Source organism: Folsomia candida, unplaced genomic scaffold (genome assembly GCF_002217175.1).
Source record: "Folsomia candida strain VU population unplaced genomic scaffold, ASM221717v1 Fcan01_Sc032, whole genome shotgun sequence".
In the NCBI taxonomy this organism is placed as follows: domain Eukaryota; kingdom Metazoa; phylum Arthropoda; class Collembola; order Entomobryomorpha; family Isotomidae; genus Folsomia; species Folsomia candida.
Genome location: NW_019091224.1, coordinates 1,235,672 through 1,254,559, shown reverse-complemented (window position 1 = coordinate 1,254,559; position 18,888 = coordinate 1,235,672). Strand labels below are relative to the sequence as shown.

At 36.9% G+C, this 18,888-nt stretch overlaps 1 protein-coding gene and 1 pseudogene across 6 annotated transcripts; one reads left to right on the top strand and one right to left on the bottom strand.

Annotated features, from left to right (window-relative positions):
• Positions 1 to 3,014: 3,014 nt before the first annotated feature.
• Positions 3,015 to 4,529, top strand: LOC110860424 (annotated as a pseudogene).
• A 10,458-nt stretch (positions 4,530 to 14,987) lies between these two features.
• On the bottom strand, positions 14,988 to 18,692 carry LOC110860452. Of its 6 annotated transcripts, XM_035860360.1 has the most exons (11): positions 18,455 to 18,691; positions 18,147 to 18,334; positions 17,903 to 18,086; positions 17,624 to 17,827; positions 17,383 to 17,560; positions 17,153 to 17,321; positions 15,833 to 15,917; positions 15,669 to 15,767; positions 15,516 to 15,602; positions 15,382 to 15,447; positions 14,991 to 15,321 (listed from the first exon to the last, which is right to left on the bottom strand). In XM_035860360.1, the coding sequence occupies exons 3-11, from the start codon at positions 17,903 to 17,905 to the stop codon at positions 15,118 to 15,120; spliced, it is 1,095 nt and encodes a 364-aa protein (XP_035716253.1). In that variant the 5' UTR covers positions 17,906 to 18,086; positions 18,147 to 18,334; positions 18,455 to 18,691; the 3' UTR covers positions 14,991 to 15,117. The 6 variants fall into 6 exon arrangements, with proteins under 6 accessions (XP_035716256.1, XP_035716250.1, XP_035716251.1 ...); XM_035860363.1 differs by having other exon boundaries at positions 14,988 to 15,321; positions 17,698 to 18,086; positions 18,455 to 18,692; XM_035860357.1 differs by having other exon boundaries at positions 14,988 to 15,321; positions 17,383 to 17,827; positions 18,455 to 18,692.
• Positions 18,693 to 18,888: the final 196 nt, after the last annotated feature.

The window sequence follows — 18,888 nt, the reverse complement described above, 5'->3', positions numbered from 1 at the left end:
CTAATATTAACAGCAACACGTCCCATGTATTTGCTGCAGTTGAACTTGTCCACTACGTCGTTGGCATGTAATAATTTCGGTGTACATGTAAGAAGACGATACTTCTCTTTCTTGTCCGGCAAATTTGGAAATTGTTGAACCAAGCCTGCAACCAGCTGCTCGCAATGGGAACAGTCTTGTTGTCTCAATGCCGATGGCTGAACATCAAGCTTGGACGCAGAGAGAAGAAGTTTTGATAAATTGAGACCTGTGACGGCTAACTTTTTTGACAGATATCTCCGAGATTTCCTTCTTTTACGGTCAAATGGTGACACACCTGCTGCTGCAAAGATTTTGTTGGCTTGTTCTTTTGACGTTCGACTATCCATGAACACACTCCCTTCTGACACACACGATGAAATAATAGAGGATGGGGATGAATGAGGATAAGTTGCAATATCAGGTGAAGATGAACTGACGATGGGTGGATTGGTGGATACATTTGAATGGTCCATATCAGTTGCGTCCGTAAAAATTGGCAAACCATAATCAGATGGGTCGAGACTGGTTTTTCTAGTAGTAGACCCAGTAGAGGTGACCTGCAATAGAAAAACCACCATGAAAAAATGCAACTAGTTATTGTTCATTTTTTAAAATTAGACCCTTTTTTGTATGCATTTATTATGTAGGAAAGGGTCTAAAGATAAAAAATGGACGTTAATTATTATGTAACCTAAAATCAAGTTCAAGTTTCAAATTATACATACGATAACTGAAGCTAATTGGTCCACATCGACGTTAACTTGAACAGCCGCGACAGAAATTGGGGACGCTCGACCAAACCGATTTGTTATGGTGGTCTGAAGTGAAGTTCTCGTTAAATCAATGGATGGAAGAAATTTATGGTCAAACTGCTTATCTAACTCTTTTTTGCAAGCTAGACAAATGCTGACGATCTCCGTCACATCAGCTTCCGGTAACAAAAGTCTTAGTTTGGTCATTGCCTCAGCTTTCAAATTTCGGATCCCGACGATCTTCTTTGCTCCATGAATGTGTGCTCCAAATGGTGCACAACATTTCAACGAACGACTTCGTCTCGGCATATTTCAATTACTGAAAACAAAACCAAGATGAACACAGTTATTCGGTAATAAATATTTTGATGAATAACATCAATTTCGTTAAGTTATGTATGTAGATGTTATTCCAAACAAGATTCAGACACACCGACAACATTACAAAAATATAAACTCGAAAGTGGGATGGAAAATTAATTTTTAAGTACTAAATGCTACAAAAAAACTGACGTTGTAATCGACAAGCTTACCTACATAGGCGGGATCACTTATTGACAATATTTTTGGAGCTTGCAACGATGAGGTTGGTCAACTTTAATTAACAACAATTGCAAACATTTTCTCAGGACAAATTTGTTTTCTGGTGTTCCCATCAACTTTACTTGCGTTCCAAATTCGCGGATTGGGGAACTATGATAATTTAGGGGCACTGTGGGATTAAGCGTGGATCGTCTTCAATTCGCACATTCAATTTCTATATGTTCAATGAACATTGTTCATTCAAATTTCATTTCTCATTACTTCCATCATTTAAAAAGTGATTAAATTTTCTGCATGTGGTTGATGCTTTCGCACCTGAAATTTGAAATCTACACATTTCATAAAACACCTTCATGTATAAGTAGATGTAACGAGTGTAACAATGTGAACAATTTTATGATTTTATCCACCTGTCCCAAAAAGATGTTGTCCATTATGTTAAACTCGCAAAATGCAGAAATTTAAGGGGAACGGTTTTACAGACAGAAAAACTTTTTGAGTTTCTCAAATTTACTTCGATTTTTAGCTCCTAATCTGCTGCTTTGTTAATTTCTGGCTGCTCCGGAATTGTCTCTGTGTTTGCCGGGGGTGGTCCCAGACCCCACAAAGTATTTATATTCTCAATCCCCTCGCCAAGCCATTTCAAACGATATCCCATTTATGGGGTTCTGCAACCTCTGACTTCCTGACCTTTTGACCTTCGAAACAAGGTCACGCAGGTCGATTTCGACTTAAAGAGTGACTTAGGTATTGTACTACTGCCAAAGATGTACAAAATAGCAAAAATCGGCGCAGATCGAACCGAGCAACATTTGGCCATATATTTTTCGTCATATCGAAAAACAAATTTTTGCGCCATTGCAAAAAACCTTTAATAGTTGGAATTTCGACTCAATTCGAAAAACACCTCGGGGTATTGACCCAAACAAGGTAACAAAAAAAAGTTTTTGAAATTTCATCCACCCGTTCCACAGATAAGCTGTGCCCAATGTACCACACTTTCAATACTCAATGGTCTCATAATCCCCCAGGGAAAATTTCGACCGCCAAAATTTTACTCAAAATCATATACATTCAACATTAGGGACATAATAAAGCCAGTAGTTTCCACTTTTGAAATAGTTGGTGGATCTCCTTGTCGAATCGAATAATTCTTACTCTGTTCTACTTTTTTGGACTTTATCAATGAATCTGTACAATATAATATAATATAATATAATAATGTAATATATTAATTTTTGTTAAGGAAAACTCAGATTATTGCATCTATTTAGTTTTATACACCCCAAATGTTAAAATGAACAGAAATAGTACAAGTAGCAGGAATGCGTAAACAAAAAAAGATACACAATGGATGCATGCAACCCGCCACCTGGAATGCTGTGAATCGTATTCAGGCTGATTTAGAAGAAAGAGAAAGTGTGTGAGAGAGAACCAGCTGATAGTCAGGGTTAATAGGAAAAGTGACCTTGTGGGAATAAGATCATAACAAACGAACGAAAGTGTAATATTTAATTATACAATTCTAATTACACAATGATTAATTAATACATAATAATTAGGAACTAGGAAGCCAAAATACTTTTTCCCGCAAAACTGGTTTATTTTGTATAAACGCAAAACAAATATACAGTGCTCACTTATTGACGATGGAGGAAAACACCAACAAGACCACCCCTTTATCTCTTAAAAACTCTGATGACAAACCTGAGTCGCGGAAGCGCAGGTAACACAAATTGTGATTGACAAAACCAGTCTTAAGTCTTACATAAGAGTGAAAATTTGCAAGCTCCTGAGTGTATTTCAATTTCAGGTGAAAAAAAGATTCCATCGACAAAGGTTATCCATTCTGAGAATACGGAGAACGATGAGTATAATATGGCTCACCCTCAACGAGGGAGAGCGTTAATATTTACTCACAAGGTAGGGTATGTTATACGAGGACGACGATAACAACAAGTAATGACAAAAATGTATTTTTTACCCAGGTATTTGCTAAATCACTACGACTTGAAAAACGGAAGGGAGTTGTAAATCACACTATAAATCTCAAAGACACTTGCAGACAATTGAGTTTCGTCGTTAAACACTACCGAGACCTTAAGTAATCTGAAATTTATGACGTTATCCAAGCAGGCACGTGTACTATAAATTAATTAACTTAACGTTCCAGTCCGTTGATATTTGCTACATGTATAAACATTTGCAGAGGTGAAGCGAGACCATTCAACACAAGACTGCTTTCTTATAGCCGTTTCCACATGGGGACCGGAATATAATTTACGCAAAAGACATGGCATACAAGCCTGAAATGCTCTGGGATTCCTTCAAAGCCAATAAATGCTTCACCTTGGCAGGCGAGCCCAAAGTCTTTCTTGTGCAGGTATGGATGGGGGAAAAAAGAACAAAGGTGGATGATATGACATTTAAATGTTCAATCATGTTTTCCCTTGTGCAGAATTGAATAAAATAATTTGAGTTTAATGTTTTTAAATTACGACATTTTTACTCAACACACTTTAACATTCATCGAAAGGCGTGCCAGGGATCCAAGATGGATAGGGGGACAATCTTGCGGCCAGCCAATGTTCCGGCTCAAAAGAAGCGCAAGAAATCGGCTAGTCAAAATGAAAAGCGTTTAAACCAACAAGATGAACAATACAATGGTAGGTGATCACTCCGTATAATGATGTATATTTTATGCTATTCGAGAGTGTTAATAGGCGGGGGATTGGTTCTTTCTCTGCTCAGATACTGGTGATTCTGAAAATATAAAACCAAAGATGTACAAAATTCCGAATTCAGCCGATTTCTTGATTGCTTCAAGCTCGCTCCCGGGTAACAAATATGAGCAAATTTGTAATTACTATTCATAAGAATTTTAAGATACTACTAATTTACATGAAAAGATTACTGTTCTTTTAGAATTGAATCCACAGGATCCTGGTTCATCGACTCATTTGCTAAGGTGGTCAACAAGGGCGTAATTTCAAAAGACTTGCTAACTATTATGACTGCAGTAAACCGAAAGGTATCCATCTTGTATATATCTACAATGCGTATAATAGTTGCATAACACAACATGCTTTTTTTCAGGTTGCGTCTGACTACCAATCATATTCGTCTTTGATTCCTGAACAAAGTGGCATGAAACAGATTCCAGTCTTCATATCAACGTTGACGAAAAGTATGGTATTCTACAAGAGTAATTGAAGTATGAATGTCAGGAATAATAATTTAGTGATTTGATCTAGTAGAGATATTTAGTTTATACAAGGTGACAAAAGTACAAACTCACAAAGTCTGTCATATATGCAATATATGCAATATATGCAATTAGGGCTTCCCATGAGATGAGATGAGACGGGCCATCTCATCTCATCTCGAATCCTTACCGAGACATCCAAACCGAGACGAGATGAGACGGTAGTTGTCTCATCTCGGTCTCATCTCGTCTCATCTCAAATCTCAGCGAGACATCTCGATAACCATAAGACATGGCAAATACATGTGCCATTGAAAATTATGTTCAATATTTCAATACTTAAATGGTTACATATACATATTCCGAGTTTAAACTTCGTGTTAAGTAAAAATTATATCTACTTTAAACGTGGCGAAAAGTTTATGGCGAAAATCAAAATATTTAATTAAAATTATCCAATCCTATATTTTCTTTGGAGACGAGTCGTCGTCGTAATCAGTTTGCTCATTATCTGAAAAGACAAGCAACAATTAAAATGTGTATAAATTTTCTCATGCAAAAATTATGAGAAAAGCAAATACAATATAACTCACGTAAACTTCGTGCTTCATTTTAACTCGTCACTTTCGAAGGAGAATGTGGAATCACTAAATGGGGGATGGAGGACAAAGTAGTCTTGTTCTCATTTGGTTCCACTTGAAGGGATGAGGAGGAAGAGGAATCGAGATCGTTTCCATCCTTATCTGCAAGTGAATTAAATAATTAATAAAATTACAGAACCAATAAATTCTCAAGCTCTAAATCATAAGTTAACGATGTTTTACTCACCGGAACCATCACTTTCATCTCCGGTGAACATCTCGGCTGGTGAAGAGTATAACGAGGAGTAATTTGAAAGGGAATTGTCTTGTACAATTATGTCGTCATTGCCTGAAATAAAGTATACACATATAAAAATTAGTCGCACCTTAAACTCTTTATCAATTTAGACAGACAAAAGTACAGGAAAAAGCCAATACATAATAAACCTTTGCAAACGAAATGTAGCAAAGGGGTGAAAACACACGTAAATGTCCTTGTGGGACACCCACATCGTCTTCTAATACTTTCCCGTCGTTTTTCCCAATTGTCTCACATTACCCCCCGTATAATTTCGCCCCGTTTCGACATAACTCCCGCGTACTTTGAACGTACACGACTATACCACTCGATAGACACCCCACATGGCATAATTCAATTTGTCGACATGTGGCGTGGTCAACACGGTCACACGGTCATGGCACGCCGAAATGATGTCGATTTTTGAAATCCCCGCCCACAAATACGTCTAAAACCGTCGAAACAAAAAATTCGACACCTATTCGACACGGCGTCGTCGCCATGGCGCCGTGACCTTAATACCTACAACACCCATCTTCGAACTCATCCGTACTTCAAAAATTAGAAATACTTTGGCGAAAACCGCATCTCGAAATTCGCATCCGTTCTAAAGTTATCGTGGATACGGACGGACGGACGGACAGACGGACGGACGGACAGACAAGACATTCCCATAAAGGGGTTTTCACCCCTTAATAAACGCACGCACCTGAACTCTGATCTTCATTCCCAATCGTCATCTTTGAGGGGGAATGTGGAGTCACTAATTGGGTGATTGGGGAAAAAGTCTTTTTCTTCGGTTCAGCCTGACGAGAAGAACAGGACGAGGAGGTCTGTGTCAGTGATCGTGACCGAGGAGAGGATGACGAAGAAGGAACATTACCTGTAACATTCAAAACAGCTATATTAGTCGCACACATAATTAAGTAGCGTCAGCTACTTATTGTGATCGTTTTGTCCGTCCGTCTGTCCGTCTGTCCGTCTGTCCGTCCGTAAGCAGGATATCTCCAGAACCCCTTGATGAAATCAAATGCGGTTTTCGCCATTGTGCTTCTAATTTTTAGTTCTCGGTCGAGTTCGATAATGGGGTCAATCGGACCACGGGTGTGGTCGAAACTTACATTTAACCTTAATTTTCATATGGGGTGTCATTTTAAAGGAAATTTCGCCACGAATTCAACGGCGTCAATATTTTTGACCTTTGACCTCGTCGTTGGGGTCATGGGGTCAAAAAACGCTTAATTTTCATATGGGGAGTCATTTTAAAGGAAATTTCGCCACGAATTCAACGACGCCAATATTTTTGACTTTTGACGTCGTCGTCGGGGTCATTGGGTCAAACAACACTTAATTTTCATATGGGGAGTCATTTTATAGGAAATTTCGCCACGAATTCAACGACGACAATATTTTTGACCTTTGACGTCGTCGTCGGGGTCATTGGGTCAAGAAACACTTAATTTTCATATGGGGAGTCATTTTAAAGGAAACTTAGGAAAGGAAGGAAACTTAGGAAAGAAAAGGAAATTTAGGAAAGGAAACTGACCACGCTGACGCTACTTTTTTATATTCGTTTGGAGGGTTTATTATTTTCTAGTTTAGAGTATTTCAGGAAGAACCAAACAAATCACCTAAAGATTTGTCTTCAGATTCAGTCGTCATTTTTGCGGGGGGTTGTGCGTTGGGTAGTATATTGATGGCGAAAAAATTATGTTTTTTCGCCGAATCTGCACGCCGAGAGGAAGAGGAGGTAGAATGTACATAATTTATATGGACATTTTCAAAACATGGTTAAACAATTTGTACCCGAAACTCCTCGTAAATCATTGTGAACAAAGGATTTATGCATAACTAACTCTTTAATGATGTTGACTTTACGCGACGAGGAGAAGAGGATACAGAGTCGTCGTTATGTTGAACATTATCTGATAATATATAAAACCATTTTAATTATTTGCACATTAAAATGTTCATATATGTAGACGGGATAATTACGAACAAGAGTTAAATTCCCCTAAACTCGCATCTGGATCTTCTATCGGCATATTTGAGGAGGATTGTACAGTCGGGAATCGGGGGGTGGGGGACAGAGTCTTGGGTGTCTTCATTTGTGAATCACGTGAATAAGTCTCACGTGGTTTCACTAAAGTTTTCACCGAAAATACAAAAATAGTAGTTAATTTAGACATGAAACTGGAGGACGATTATGCAGATATTGCTACTCACCTCCTTTTGCAAAACCATCACCGACTTACCCTGTCCAACTCGTAAGTGGTGGTGGTGGAGATTGCGACGGTGGTCGTGACGGATGAGTATGGGCTTTCGAACGAGAATAACGACGTAAATTTTTGAAAACCTTAACTGAAATTTACAGATACATTTTTACATTTATATGCTGGATAATTTACTGAGTTCATTAAATCCGACCTCATCTGAACTCGTAACATCATTTTCGGTTGGCGACTTTGAGGGTGGGGAATGGTTATCCAGTTCCTCCCGACGAGAATAAGACTCGTTTTCCATGTTTACCTTTTCTGAAATTGATCAATGCATTTATCATATACAAAAGTAACAAAATATTTAAATGTTGCATAAAAGTAAGAATTATGGGACTCGACAAGGGTGTCTAACAAGTATTTCAAAAGTGTAATTAAAGTGTTTCATTATGTTCACCTTGTGGAAAGAACATGATTTGCGGAAAATTTTTCGCGCCGAAATTATCCCTGGGGAGTTCTGAGACTTTATGTAGTTTAAAATGGTAGTCGTAGGGCACCACTTATCTCTGGAACGGGTTGATGAAATTACAAAATATTTTTTTATGTACTCCTTGCATCTATGCCGAGATGGGTTTTTGGAATTTAGTAGAAATTCCGACTTTCAAATAAAAAAAAATCAAAATTTCGAAAAAAATTAAACTTGACAATCATCATTTTATTTTTAAAGTAACGTAATTTTCGAAATAGAGTAAAGCTTTACTAAGTGGATTCAGCTACCGTTATGTGAATGATGTTCCGGTCTGTCAGTCTGTCCGTCCGTCCGTCTGTCTGTCCGTTGGAATGATAACGTGAAAACACATTGTAAAAATCGAGATAGGTTTGCAGTTTCATACATATGACCCAGGGGGAGGATCCTACCAATTTTTTGGAGCTATCGGACCACCTCCGCCAGTGGTACACAGGGTGTGATCGGAGGAAAATGCGACTGCGAATTGCGTAGAAATTCAATTCTAACTCTCAATTGTAAAATAAATCAAAACTTTATCGGAAATAACATTTAGGTAAAAGACTATTTATTTTTTAAGTAACATCATGTTCAAAAGGGAATCAAGCATTAGTACACATTATCGTAGAAAGGTCAGCAGAAGTAAATTTAAAAAAAAACAAGTAACTTTTGTCGTATTTATATCGAATTTAGCAAATAAATTTGTCTCATACGTGACCCAAAGTGTAATTAAATTATTAATGAATTCACGGTTACTAATCAAGTTACAAAATAAGCCTATCACTTAGCACATGTGCAACACCTCTTTCACATGTGTAGCACATGTGTTGAAAATATAGCACATACACAGCAATATAAAACCATAATTCAATTTCGTGTGATAAAACATATCTTTCCTATGAATAAATAGGTCATTTAGAATTAGGTGTTATTGCATGTGTTGGCACATTTGTTGAATGTGCTGCACATGTGTAGGATGTGTAACACATGTGTTAACATGTAGCACATTTTAAAACGTTAATATTTCATTTCAATGTCGTTTTGACAAGTACATTCTAGTAATTCTTAATATGACACAATAACGCGAGAGATGACGTAAGCAAGAAATCCCACACTGCCTCATAACATACAATACAAAAATACCTAACCTAACCTAACCTAACCTAACCTAACAAACTCTAACCACATTAACCACAGGGGTGCGCAAAGAAAATGGGGGGCATATATATGTAACATAGAAAAATGGGCGTAGGACATGATCCAACCCTAAATAAACTCATGTACAAATGCACATGTTGGGAATAAATCTCGCTCTTGTCAAGGGTGCTCACAAAACGAGTGAACAACTTGATCAATTGAGCTATTTACATACGGGAGAGAATAGCGGTACTCACACACGCTATTGTTCTCTCTATCTCTTTCTCTCTTCATCGCTTGACTGACTGAATCATCACGTATGTACATATGCATGCTAGATGCACGATAAATAATTTGCATAAACTAAACGCTCGCAAAATCTTGCATGCAAATATTTCGCACATGCAAAATGTAGAGCGACCGCAGCGCCAAGCGACCAATAGTGGCGGTGGCAAATAGATCCACATTGATATCTACTTGAATCGATAGATTATTAGTTAAGGAAGAGATTCACATGTCATACATGGCCACACAATTGTCGGGAAGACAGTTTTTTTAGAAAATGTTGAGATTTCTATCAAAAAAAAGTACACATTTTCTTAAAAAACTGTTCTTCTGACCATTGTGTGGCCATGCATGACATGTTAAACGATAGATGATTAGTTGAGGAAGCGATTAACATGTCATACATGGCCACACAATGGTCAGAAGAACAGTTTTTTAAGAAAATGTGTACTTTTTTTGATAGAAATCTCAACATTTTCTAAAAAAACTGTTCTCCAGGCGATTGTGTGGACTTGTATGACATGTGAATCGATAGATTATTAGTTAATGAGGAGATCAACATGAAATACATGTCCACACAATTGTCGGGAGGATTATGTTTTTAGGGAATGTGTACTTTTTTTGAAAGAAATCTCAACATTTTCTTAAAAAACTAATCTCCCGACAATTGTTTGGCCATGTATGACATGTTAATCTCTTCCTCAACTAATAATCTATAGTTTAACATGTCATACATGTCCACACAATTGCTGGGAGGATTATGTTTTAAGGAAGAGTATAATTTTACTGGTATCTTGTTTGAGCTTGACTTCAATGTTTATGTATGGAAATATTATTGCACACAATCTCTGATTATGGTAAATATCCTATAGAAAGGGACGTATTTGTAACTTAATCGCTATCAGATCAGATATATAGATACAAGATCATAACTACAGGATTGAATTACGTGTTAAAATAATAGTTACACAGAAGTAGTTATAAGTAGTAGGAATGTGTAAAAATAACAAATGCATGCAACCCGTCGCCCGGAATGGTGTCGTCCGCATTTATGAACGGAGGAATAAAAAGAGAAAGTCTGTGAGAGAACCGGCTCATTGTCAGTGTCAATATAATAAACCTCCAGTGCAGCCTTCATATAGCCCGAGTCAGGGATAGGATCCGATTGTTACCGTGTCCGACTTCTCCGAGCAACTATTATCACCCCCGTGGTGGGGGCTGGTGCAATGTTGTATTACTTAGCACTAAATGTGTAAAGTTATTTGCAAATCCTTCACCTTGCCTACAAGGACCAGTTGGGGTCGCTTCGTTCAAATTTAGAAGTTACAAATTTGTATTTGCTCTATAGAAGTCATTTTTAGCCGCTGTGCCAAATTTCAGCTGCAACTAATATCTTTCAAAAACCCGTATGGGTCACCCGGAAGGGTCTCTCTGGAGACACCATGCTCGCTTTTAACCTTATATTCGTTCTTAAAAGGCCCTTGAGTATCAATGTACCGAATTTCATCTTTTTAAGACAACTTCATGCGATAGGGTCCCTATGCATAACAACTTTCCCAATTTCACTTCACATTTTTGCATTAGAGGCCATTGGCAACATCTATGCAAAATTTCGGCTCGATTGGACGGTTTTGAAAAATCGGTATGGGTCACCCGATCGGGTGACTCGGGTTAAAACTTTTTCAAATTTGACTTCATATTCTTTCATGAGGAGCCATTAACAACCTCTGTACCAAATTTCAGCTTTCTGCGACAATTTTGAAATTTTGGTGCATAATACCCCACCCACCTATATGACCGCCACCGGTCAACCACTTGACCGATTTCGCCCATCTTCGAACTTAGCTCCTCATTTGCCCCCTTCTACATGTGTACCAAATTTCAGCTTTCTGCGACAATTTTGAAATTTTATACCTCACCCACCCACATGACCCCCACTGGTCCAAATCTTTTTTGATCGAACCCATGTTCGAACTCGGTCGTTGCATTGCCGAGATACATGTTTCTGCCAAATTTCATCCAAATCGGTCAACTCGTTCTTGAGTAATCGTTAGTCAGACAGACAGACAGACAGACAGACAGACAGACAGACAGACAGACATGATGATTACATAAGCCCTGACTCGGGCTAAAAAGTGGCATTACTCGCTGGCACCATTCGACTCGGTGGATTATACAAATGTCAAACACCCAAGAATATTAAAACCACACATCTTACATATCAAACTTTATTATTTTTTGACCCAATAATACACCATATATATGCATTACATATATAGTTAACTAAATGCCTGAATAATCATAAACCTCATATCGTGTTATAGTGCCAACAAAAGGTACAACAACATTCCCAGCATACCCTACGTACGAACAAATCCTACAGAGTACTTATTAAGGGGTGTTAACCCCTTTATGGGAATGTCTTGTCTGTCCGTCCGTCCGTCCGTATCCACGATAACTTTAGAACGGATGCGAATTTCGAGATGCGGTTTTCGCCAATGTACTTCTAATTTTTAAAGTACGGATGAGTTCGAAGATGGGCGTTGTAGGTCGTAAGGTCACGGCGCCACGGTAGTGACGCCGTGTCAAATATGTGCCGAATTTCTAGACGGATTTTGGGGCGGGGATTTCAAAAGTGGACATCATGTTGGCCTACGATGACCGCGTGACCGTGTAGACGACGCCACGTCGAAAACGTCTAAATTTTTTTTGCTGACTGTTTTAGACGTATTTTTGGGCGGGGACTTCGAAAATCGACATCATTTCGACGTGCCATGACCGTGTGACCATGTAGACGACGCCATGTCGATAAACTGAATTATGTTATGTGGGGTGTCTATCGAAAGGCACAGCAGTGTACGTTCAAAGTACGCGGGAGTTATGTTGAAACGGGGCGAAATAAGACGTGGGGGAATGTGAGACAACTGGGGAAAATGACGGGAAAGTATTGAAAGACGATGTGGGTGTGCCACAAGGACATTTACGTGTGTTTTCACCCCTTTGCTACATTTAGTTTGCAACGGTTTATTTAATTTCAAGTTCCTAATTTTCATTACTTGTGTAACTATGAAACTGGAATCTTAAGCTTAAATTTTGACAAAAAGTGACATGGGCCATAACGTTATGACTCGTCATGCTTCCTGATCCTTTTAATTGTTAACGATGAACAATTAAAAATTACGTGTAATTTTTAATAGTTCATCAGGTGATAAACGCATCGAGCACTATTAACTATTTAGTGATTTTAAATTAGCAACACTGACTTCTTTACTCCACGTCAAAAATAATCCGCTTGGAGCTGAAGATTTTTTTAGAAATATCTATAGTTCAATTAATTAAAGATATGCATTTGAGTAAACACCATTTCTTCTATTCTTATTTTCGAACTAACGCACTATTCAACAAAAAGTGCAAGGAAATATGAAAAAAATTACCATGCTCTACTACTGCGAATTATTGCATATTGCATGTATAATTTTTTGACAAAGTTATAACTACTTATGCCCACTAATATACATATACTGCTACTTGCAATACTTTATAGTAAACCCTAATCAACTCTGATACTCATTTTCGAAAGTTTTTGAGAAATCTAGTACATGACCTTGTTGAAATCATGATCAACAGCATACATAACCCGCAATTGATCCCACACCAGCATTACTCGCACCGCAACATCAGGGGAAAGCTACATAGTCGCACGAAAACACTGGCATATGAATAAATTCTGTGCATCTGTGCGAATACTGGGCTCAAAGATATTTATTTCCTTTACTGCAAACTTGTTGGTTTAGTGGTTATACCTAGCCATTCCGCTTAGTAAAAGATTTATTTGCAACCAGCATATTGCTTATTAAAATTCCATTTGAGAACAAAACGAGTACATACAATGACATAGCCCGAAGGCAATTTTCGAAGTACAATTTTTTTGGATCACTTGTTTTAAAGAGAGCTTCATTGCAAAACAAATTTCATGAATGTCAAACAGTTATCGCACATCATCTTCATCAGACTATGTTAAACTTCCATCTACAATTTTCCCACCAATCCATGTCTCATTGAAAGTAGCATCTTCCAAACAAAAAAGGAGAGTTTATCGACGTTATATATTATTTATACAAACTAACTCACTTGTTGCAAACTTTTCTTGGAGTTGGAATATATCTATGTGTGCCTCTACCCTAGCTAAGCTCATAGATATGTTGTGGCAAAAACGTTGCCAAGAAAACCAATCCATTTTTTCCCAACCCCTAACAAGAAAGTAGACCCTTTTGGTATCAGACAAAGAATTACCCATGGGTCTGATGTGTCCAGAATAAATACCCCTAATTATCTGTAGATGTACATTTAGTAGCGACAAATCAACTTCCAGGTCAAACACACGACTATCAAGGGACTCAAGGAGAATATGATGCCCAAGACTAAAGTTGGAGAAATCTTTTTTTATTGTAACCAAATGTTCAAAAAATATTATTTTCGGAACACACCAAATACAAATAAAACACGTTATGGACAATATTACTGTATGAACTTTGGTGGCGGCCATTACATAGCTTTACAAAATTATTCAATTCACTAATCAAAAGCTAGGCTGTAATGAATAATATGTACAGCAACCGAGCACAGTCGAGTGTTCAATCCAACAAAGTAGCAATGGAAATGATGAAACGAGTGAGCTTTGAAAATAGTCGTGTCTTCTGCTACTCCTCAAATGCGCAGTTCGGTGTATTCTTTCTTTTCAAGACTGGTGTACTTTGCTTGTATCTTAGTAGTAAATGTGCAAGTTCGTAATTATGTTTGTCATTCGACAAAGGAATCTAGTAATAAACGGATTACAATGAGCGAGTCGCTTAGTAGTTTGTTAAGTCATGCCACTTCGATGCGGAACAATATTACCCAGATTGCAAAAGTATCTACGAAGTTGGTTGTAGAACATTATGAAAATACAGTGACAAATTTTGAGACAGAGATAAAGGGTTCCACAACAATATTTGAAACGTACGTGAATTACGTTGAGGAGGAAGTTTAGGGAGTCTTCAAAGCTGTGAATGATTTTTTCAGCGATTTATTCAATTTTGCTGAAATGTCCCTGTAAGTTTAAAAAAAATATATGCATATATAAACTTTACACTATCCGAGTAACATGAAAATTAATTGAATAGTTGAATTATAGTGGGAATAATGCTTGTAACAGTTATCGTATATTCCTTCTCTGGAGCGAAAAAAATTGTGACATGTCTGTCATGCTTTCGAAGACTATTTTCATGTGAATCCGATCAAAGACTCAGCGCTGAACGTTCACCTGCTGTACGCAAAAACAAAAATGGAAACAACCGAACCAATAAGCGATTATACAATTATGCCGAAATATTATGAGACTTTCCCATTTGCAGAATAAGTATATTCGCATGCTTATGGGAAATAAAATTGTGCACATCTAAATCTGAGTTTTACATGTGGTTTACAAGATGTATATTATTGCACGAATTTATGAAGTTGTTGAACTAATACACAATCGAAAAATTAAAGGTGTACCTATTGGATTAAAGTTTTTATTAAATCTCTACCATTGGACTAATCAATTTTAGTAAATCGCAACTGATGCATATCACTTGACCGAATCCCGTCTGTTCCTATCATATCCGCAATGTTATTATACACTGTAGGATTCTTTGCGTAACATTCTTGTATTGACGACAATGCCAGATCTACTTCTCTCAGCAAGGGGACATTAGTTTCAATTTTCACCTTGGCACGTTCTGATGAATAAATCCCAACCTGCAATATCGTCGTCTATTTAAAATCTTGCAGTTTTTAAACATTTTAAATGTGCCATACAGTAATGTCTGAAGGGCTTCTCGCGGTAGGAATCAAGTCCTGAATCCATGACCAAGGTAGGTAGTTCTGTTTTTTATCATAGTTATCAGTTAAGACATTGTTCTCTTTGTGATTTGGCTTAAATTCTTGTATACCAGTAACAATGTTTCAATGTCCTTATTTTTATGCGAAAATATGTCAGATATTTGTGTTAACGTTATGGATGCTTCTAATTCCCAAACCTGTTAGAAATATACATGAGTATCTATATTTAGTTTATTTCAATCCACCAAGTGTTTAATAGTTACTGGCTCAGTTTCAGTGACCACTGCCAGCCCTTCTGGTAAGACATCAAAAGGCTTTCTTGTCGATTTGGACGCGCAACTAATGGAGAGAATTTCTTTTCCCTGTAGCGAAATGTTAAATTTTCGGATTATGGTTTATCCAATGTTAAGACATTTATATGTTTTACCACAAAATCAATTCCAGTTTTACTTGGTAAAACTCCTCTTAAAACGGGATACCAAAAAGAATCCAGTAAATCACACCCAGTTGTCCTAAAAAAATTGTTATTAATACGTAATATCTTTCGGATAATAATTTGTGTCGTATCCAAATTTGACATAATTATTAAGTTTGTTAAAGTCCCGAAAAAAATTGTTATACTAATTAAGTTGAATCTAAAAAAAGTGTGGACTGGGTGCCTGGTCCTGGTGTAATTAGTATTGAAGAACCCAAGAATCGCAGATTCTGTGACCCGCGTCACCAAGTTAAGAACCACCCGGATAAAGATTCTTGAAGGACCGTGATGAATGAAAACAAACAAAAACGAGAATACTAGACATATACAATTCCTTATAAGGGGCCGTTCATAAACTACGTAACGCTTGGAGGTGAGTGGGTGGGTGTGGGGCTTGCGTCACGCATAGTCACGTAGGAGGGAGGGTGGTATGAGACCATCGTCACGTCACATTACAAAAATTAAAAATCCCGAACAAAACTTGTGGTTTCATTTACCGCAGGTTTTCATATACTTAGTTTACTCTTATTAAAATTATATTCTGATTTAAATTTGCTGATTTAAATTAGTTTTGTTATAAGATTTCAAATAAAAAATATTTACTTTACGAGTCACTTCGGAAAGCCATCCAAAAAGCAAGTAGTATCATGAAACTCTAACAATGCTGTCAGGAAGTTGTAAAAATGTGGAATAGCATAAAAAGCCAAGATAATTGAATCTTGAATCTAGGATTTAGCAAGAAAAATTCAAGTTGAGTGAATTACAGAAAATACATTAAAAACCAATGACAAATAAATTTTGGCTGGATAATACATACGTGTACTGTAAAAGCATAGTTAATTACTACTAGATTTTTGATAAATATTGAACTCTGAATTTTCTGTAGAATTTTTTTGCCGCAGCCTTTTAATCAAATTTCCTTTAGTCTTTTCTTTGGTTAGAAATTCCATGAAAAATTGAAAACATAGCTTTATAATGCTAACTTAAGGTAGTCAGAACTTATGGGGAATTTGAGATTTTTCGTGACGTCACGAGGGAGGGGGGGTGGGTGGCTCGATGCGTCACACAAGCGTTACAAGGGAGGGAGGGAGGAGTAAAAATTTGCGATTTTAGCGTTACATAGTTTATGAACGGCCCCTAAATGCTGGTAAAAATAATACTCGGCACGATAATTGCTCCTCTATATTATTGTTAACATATCTGTCGATAAATATATAAAATTTAGCAGGTTAAATAAATTACCGAAAAATAAATTATAAATTGTTCAATTACTTCCTCAAAAACAGATGAAAGCCTGGATCAACTATTTTAGACGCATGAGAAGGTGCCAGAGACAAGTAAGGTATTTTGCAAGTCACCGGATACAAAATGAGCCCGTCTCCGCTGGCTCTAATAGTAGGAAGATGTAGTATTATCGCCTGGAGGAGAATAAATGTTTGACCTGAAATTACATGAGGATAATTTGAATCACATAAAATTGCAATGTATAAGAATAAGTTAACTTCTCAATACAACGAATCCACCTAGTTGCCATATGGTCAAGAAGTACAAATTGGTCGGGGCGTAAGTGTATATGTCCGCATACGCGCAATACGGTATCAAAAGCAAGACAAGGGAAACCAGCACGCAAGTTGCAAGTTCAATACAGGTGTGCGTATTTCTGTTGCGATTTTCATACATCTGTATAATAAATAGGGGAAGCATTTCATTTATACCAGTGTAATTGATATAAGGAATTCTAACCTGGCTCGTGAAAGTGCAAAATGAAACGAAAGGACCCGACAATAATAAGGGAAAGTAAAATAAGTAATTCATACATTCCAAAAAGCAGAATCGTCGGCGTTCGTTATTTAAGTCAACGTTTAAACTAATGCATCTGAGAATACATCCATTCATCACGTTACGGGCCACGGATAGTTGTATAGAAGTTGTTAATCCAGAAATCATCTAGGAATACAATCATAATTATCAATGCATAGTAATCATAAATTATTTAGACATGTAAACTAATACGAGCATGACCATGTAATAATGAGAGCCAAGAAGTAACAATGTAACAAGTAACCATCCATAGCTGTTAAGATGATGCACGTCTACCAATAAATATCATCATTAAAATAACAGATACCAAGCAGGATGACAAACGGTATCCGATTGTGGTAAACGTTAGCAAAACTCCTATGAAATTGCAACCTAAAATAGTTTCCTGAAAAATAAAGTTATAAGTAAAAAACATATTGAGATGTATAATTTAATAAACATGCACCATTTTTTCCAGTTTTGTCAAGAAGATTTTACAAAGAAAATGCGTGACTGATGATATTATAAAATATCCCCAGGTTATTCCTATACTCGATCGCCAAGAACCAAATATTTGATCCTCCTTTAAGCCAATGTACTGTGTAAGTAATCCATCTCTTATTCCTTCAATTTTTGTGTCTGATGAAGATATCTCTACGAAATAAATAAACAATTTGAACTATTTAGGAGGATAAAGCTACCAATATTTTTAAACATTCCGAATACATTGCCTACAGGATACAATTATTTAAATAAATAAACAAAACAACTTACGAATGCATAAAGAAATAAATTCACAAGATGCCTTAAGTAGAATTGTCAGCATTACACACGGTGAAAGTGTCAATAGACTGAGTCCCATCCTTTAGCTTAAGGTTGGGTATATTTTTAATTGTCGATTCTGTACGGATACGTTATAATCTAATTAAAAATACGACGGGCAAAAAGTGAAATGAAATTAAATCATCTTCAAATTTCATTTCACTTCATTTCTTACGTCGCGCCATATCTTAAGGACAGGGTGAAATACGAAAGTAGTTAAAAATCCTTTCATTCCGTTCCGTCTGAAATGAGGGAATGCTTCATTCATTTTCATTCATATGATCAGAGATTCACCCTAATTCACTAACATAATCAGTCAAATGAATGAATGTGAATGAACAGGTATGAATTGACCATAGACCTACATATGTGCAAAATATTTAAAT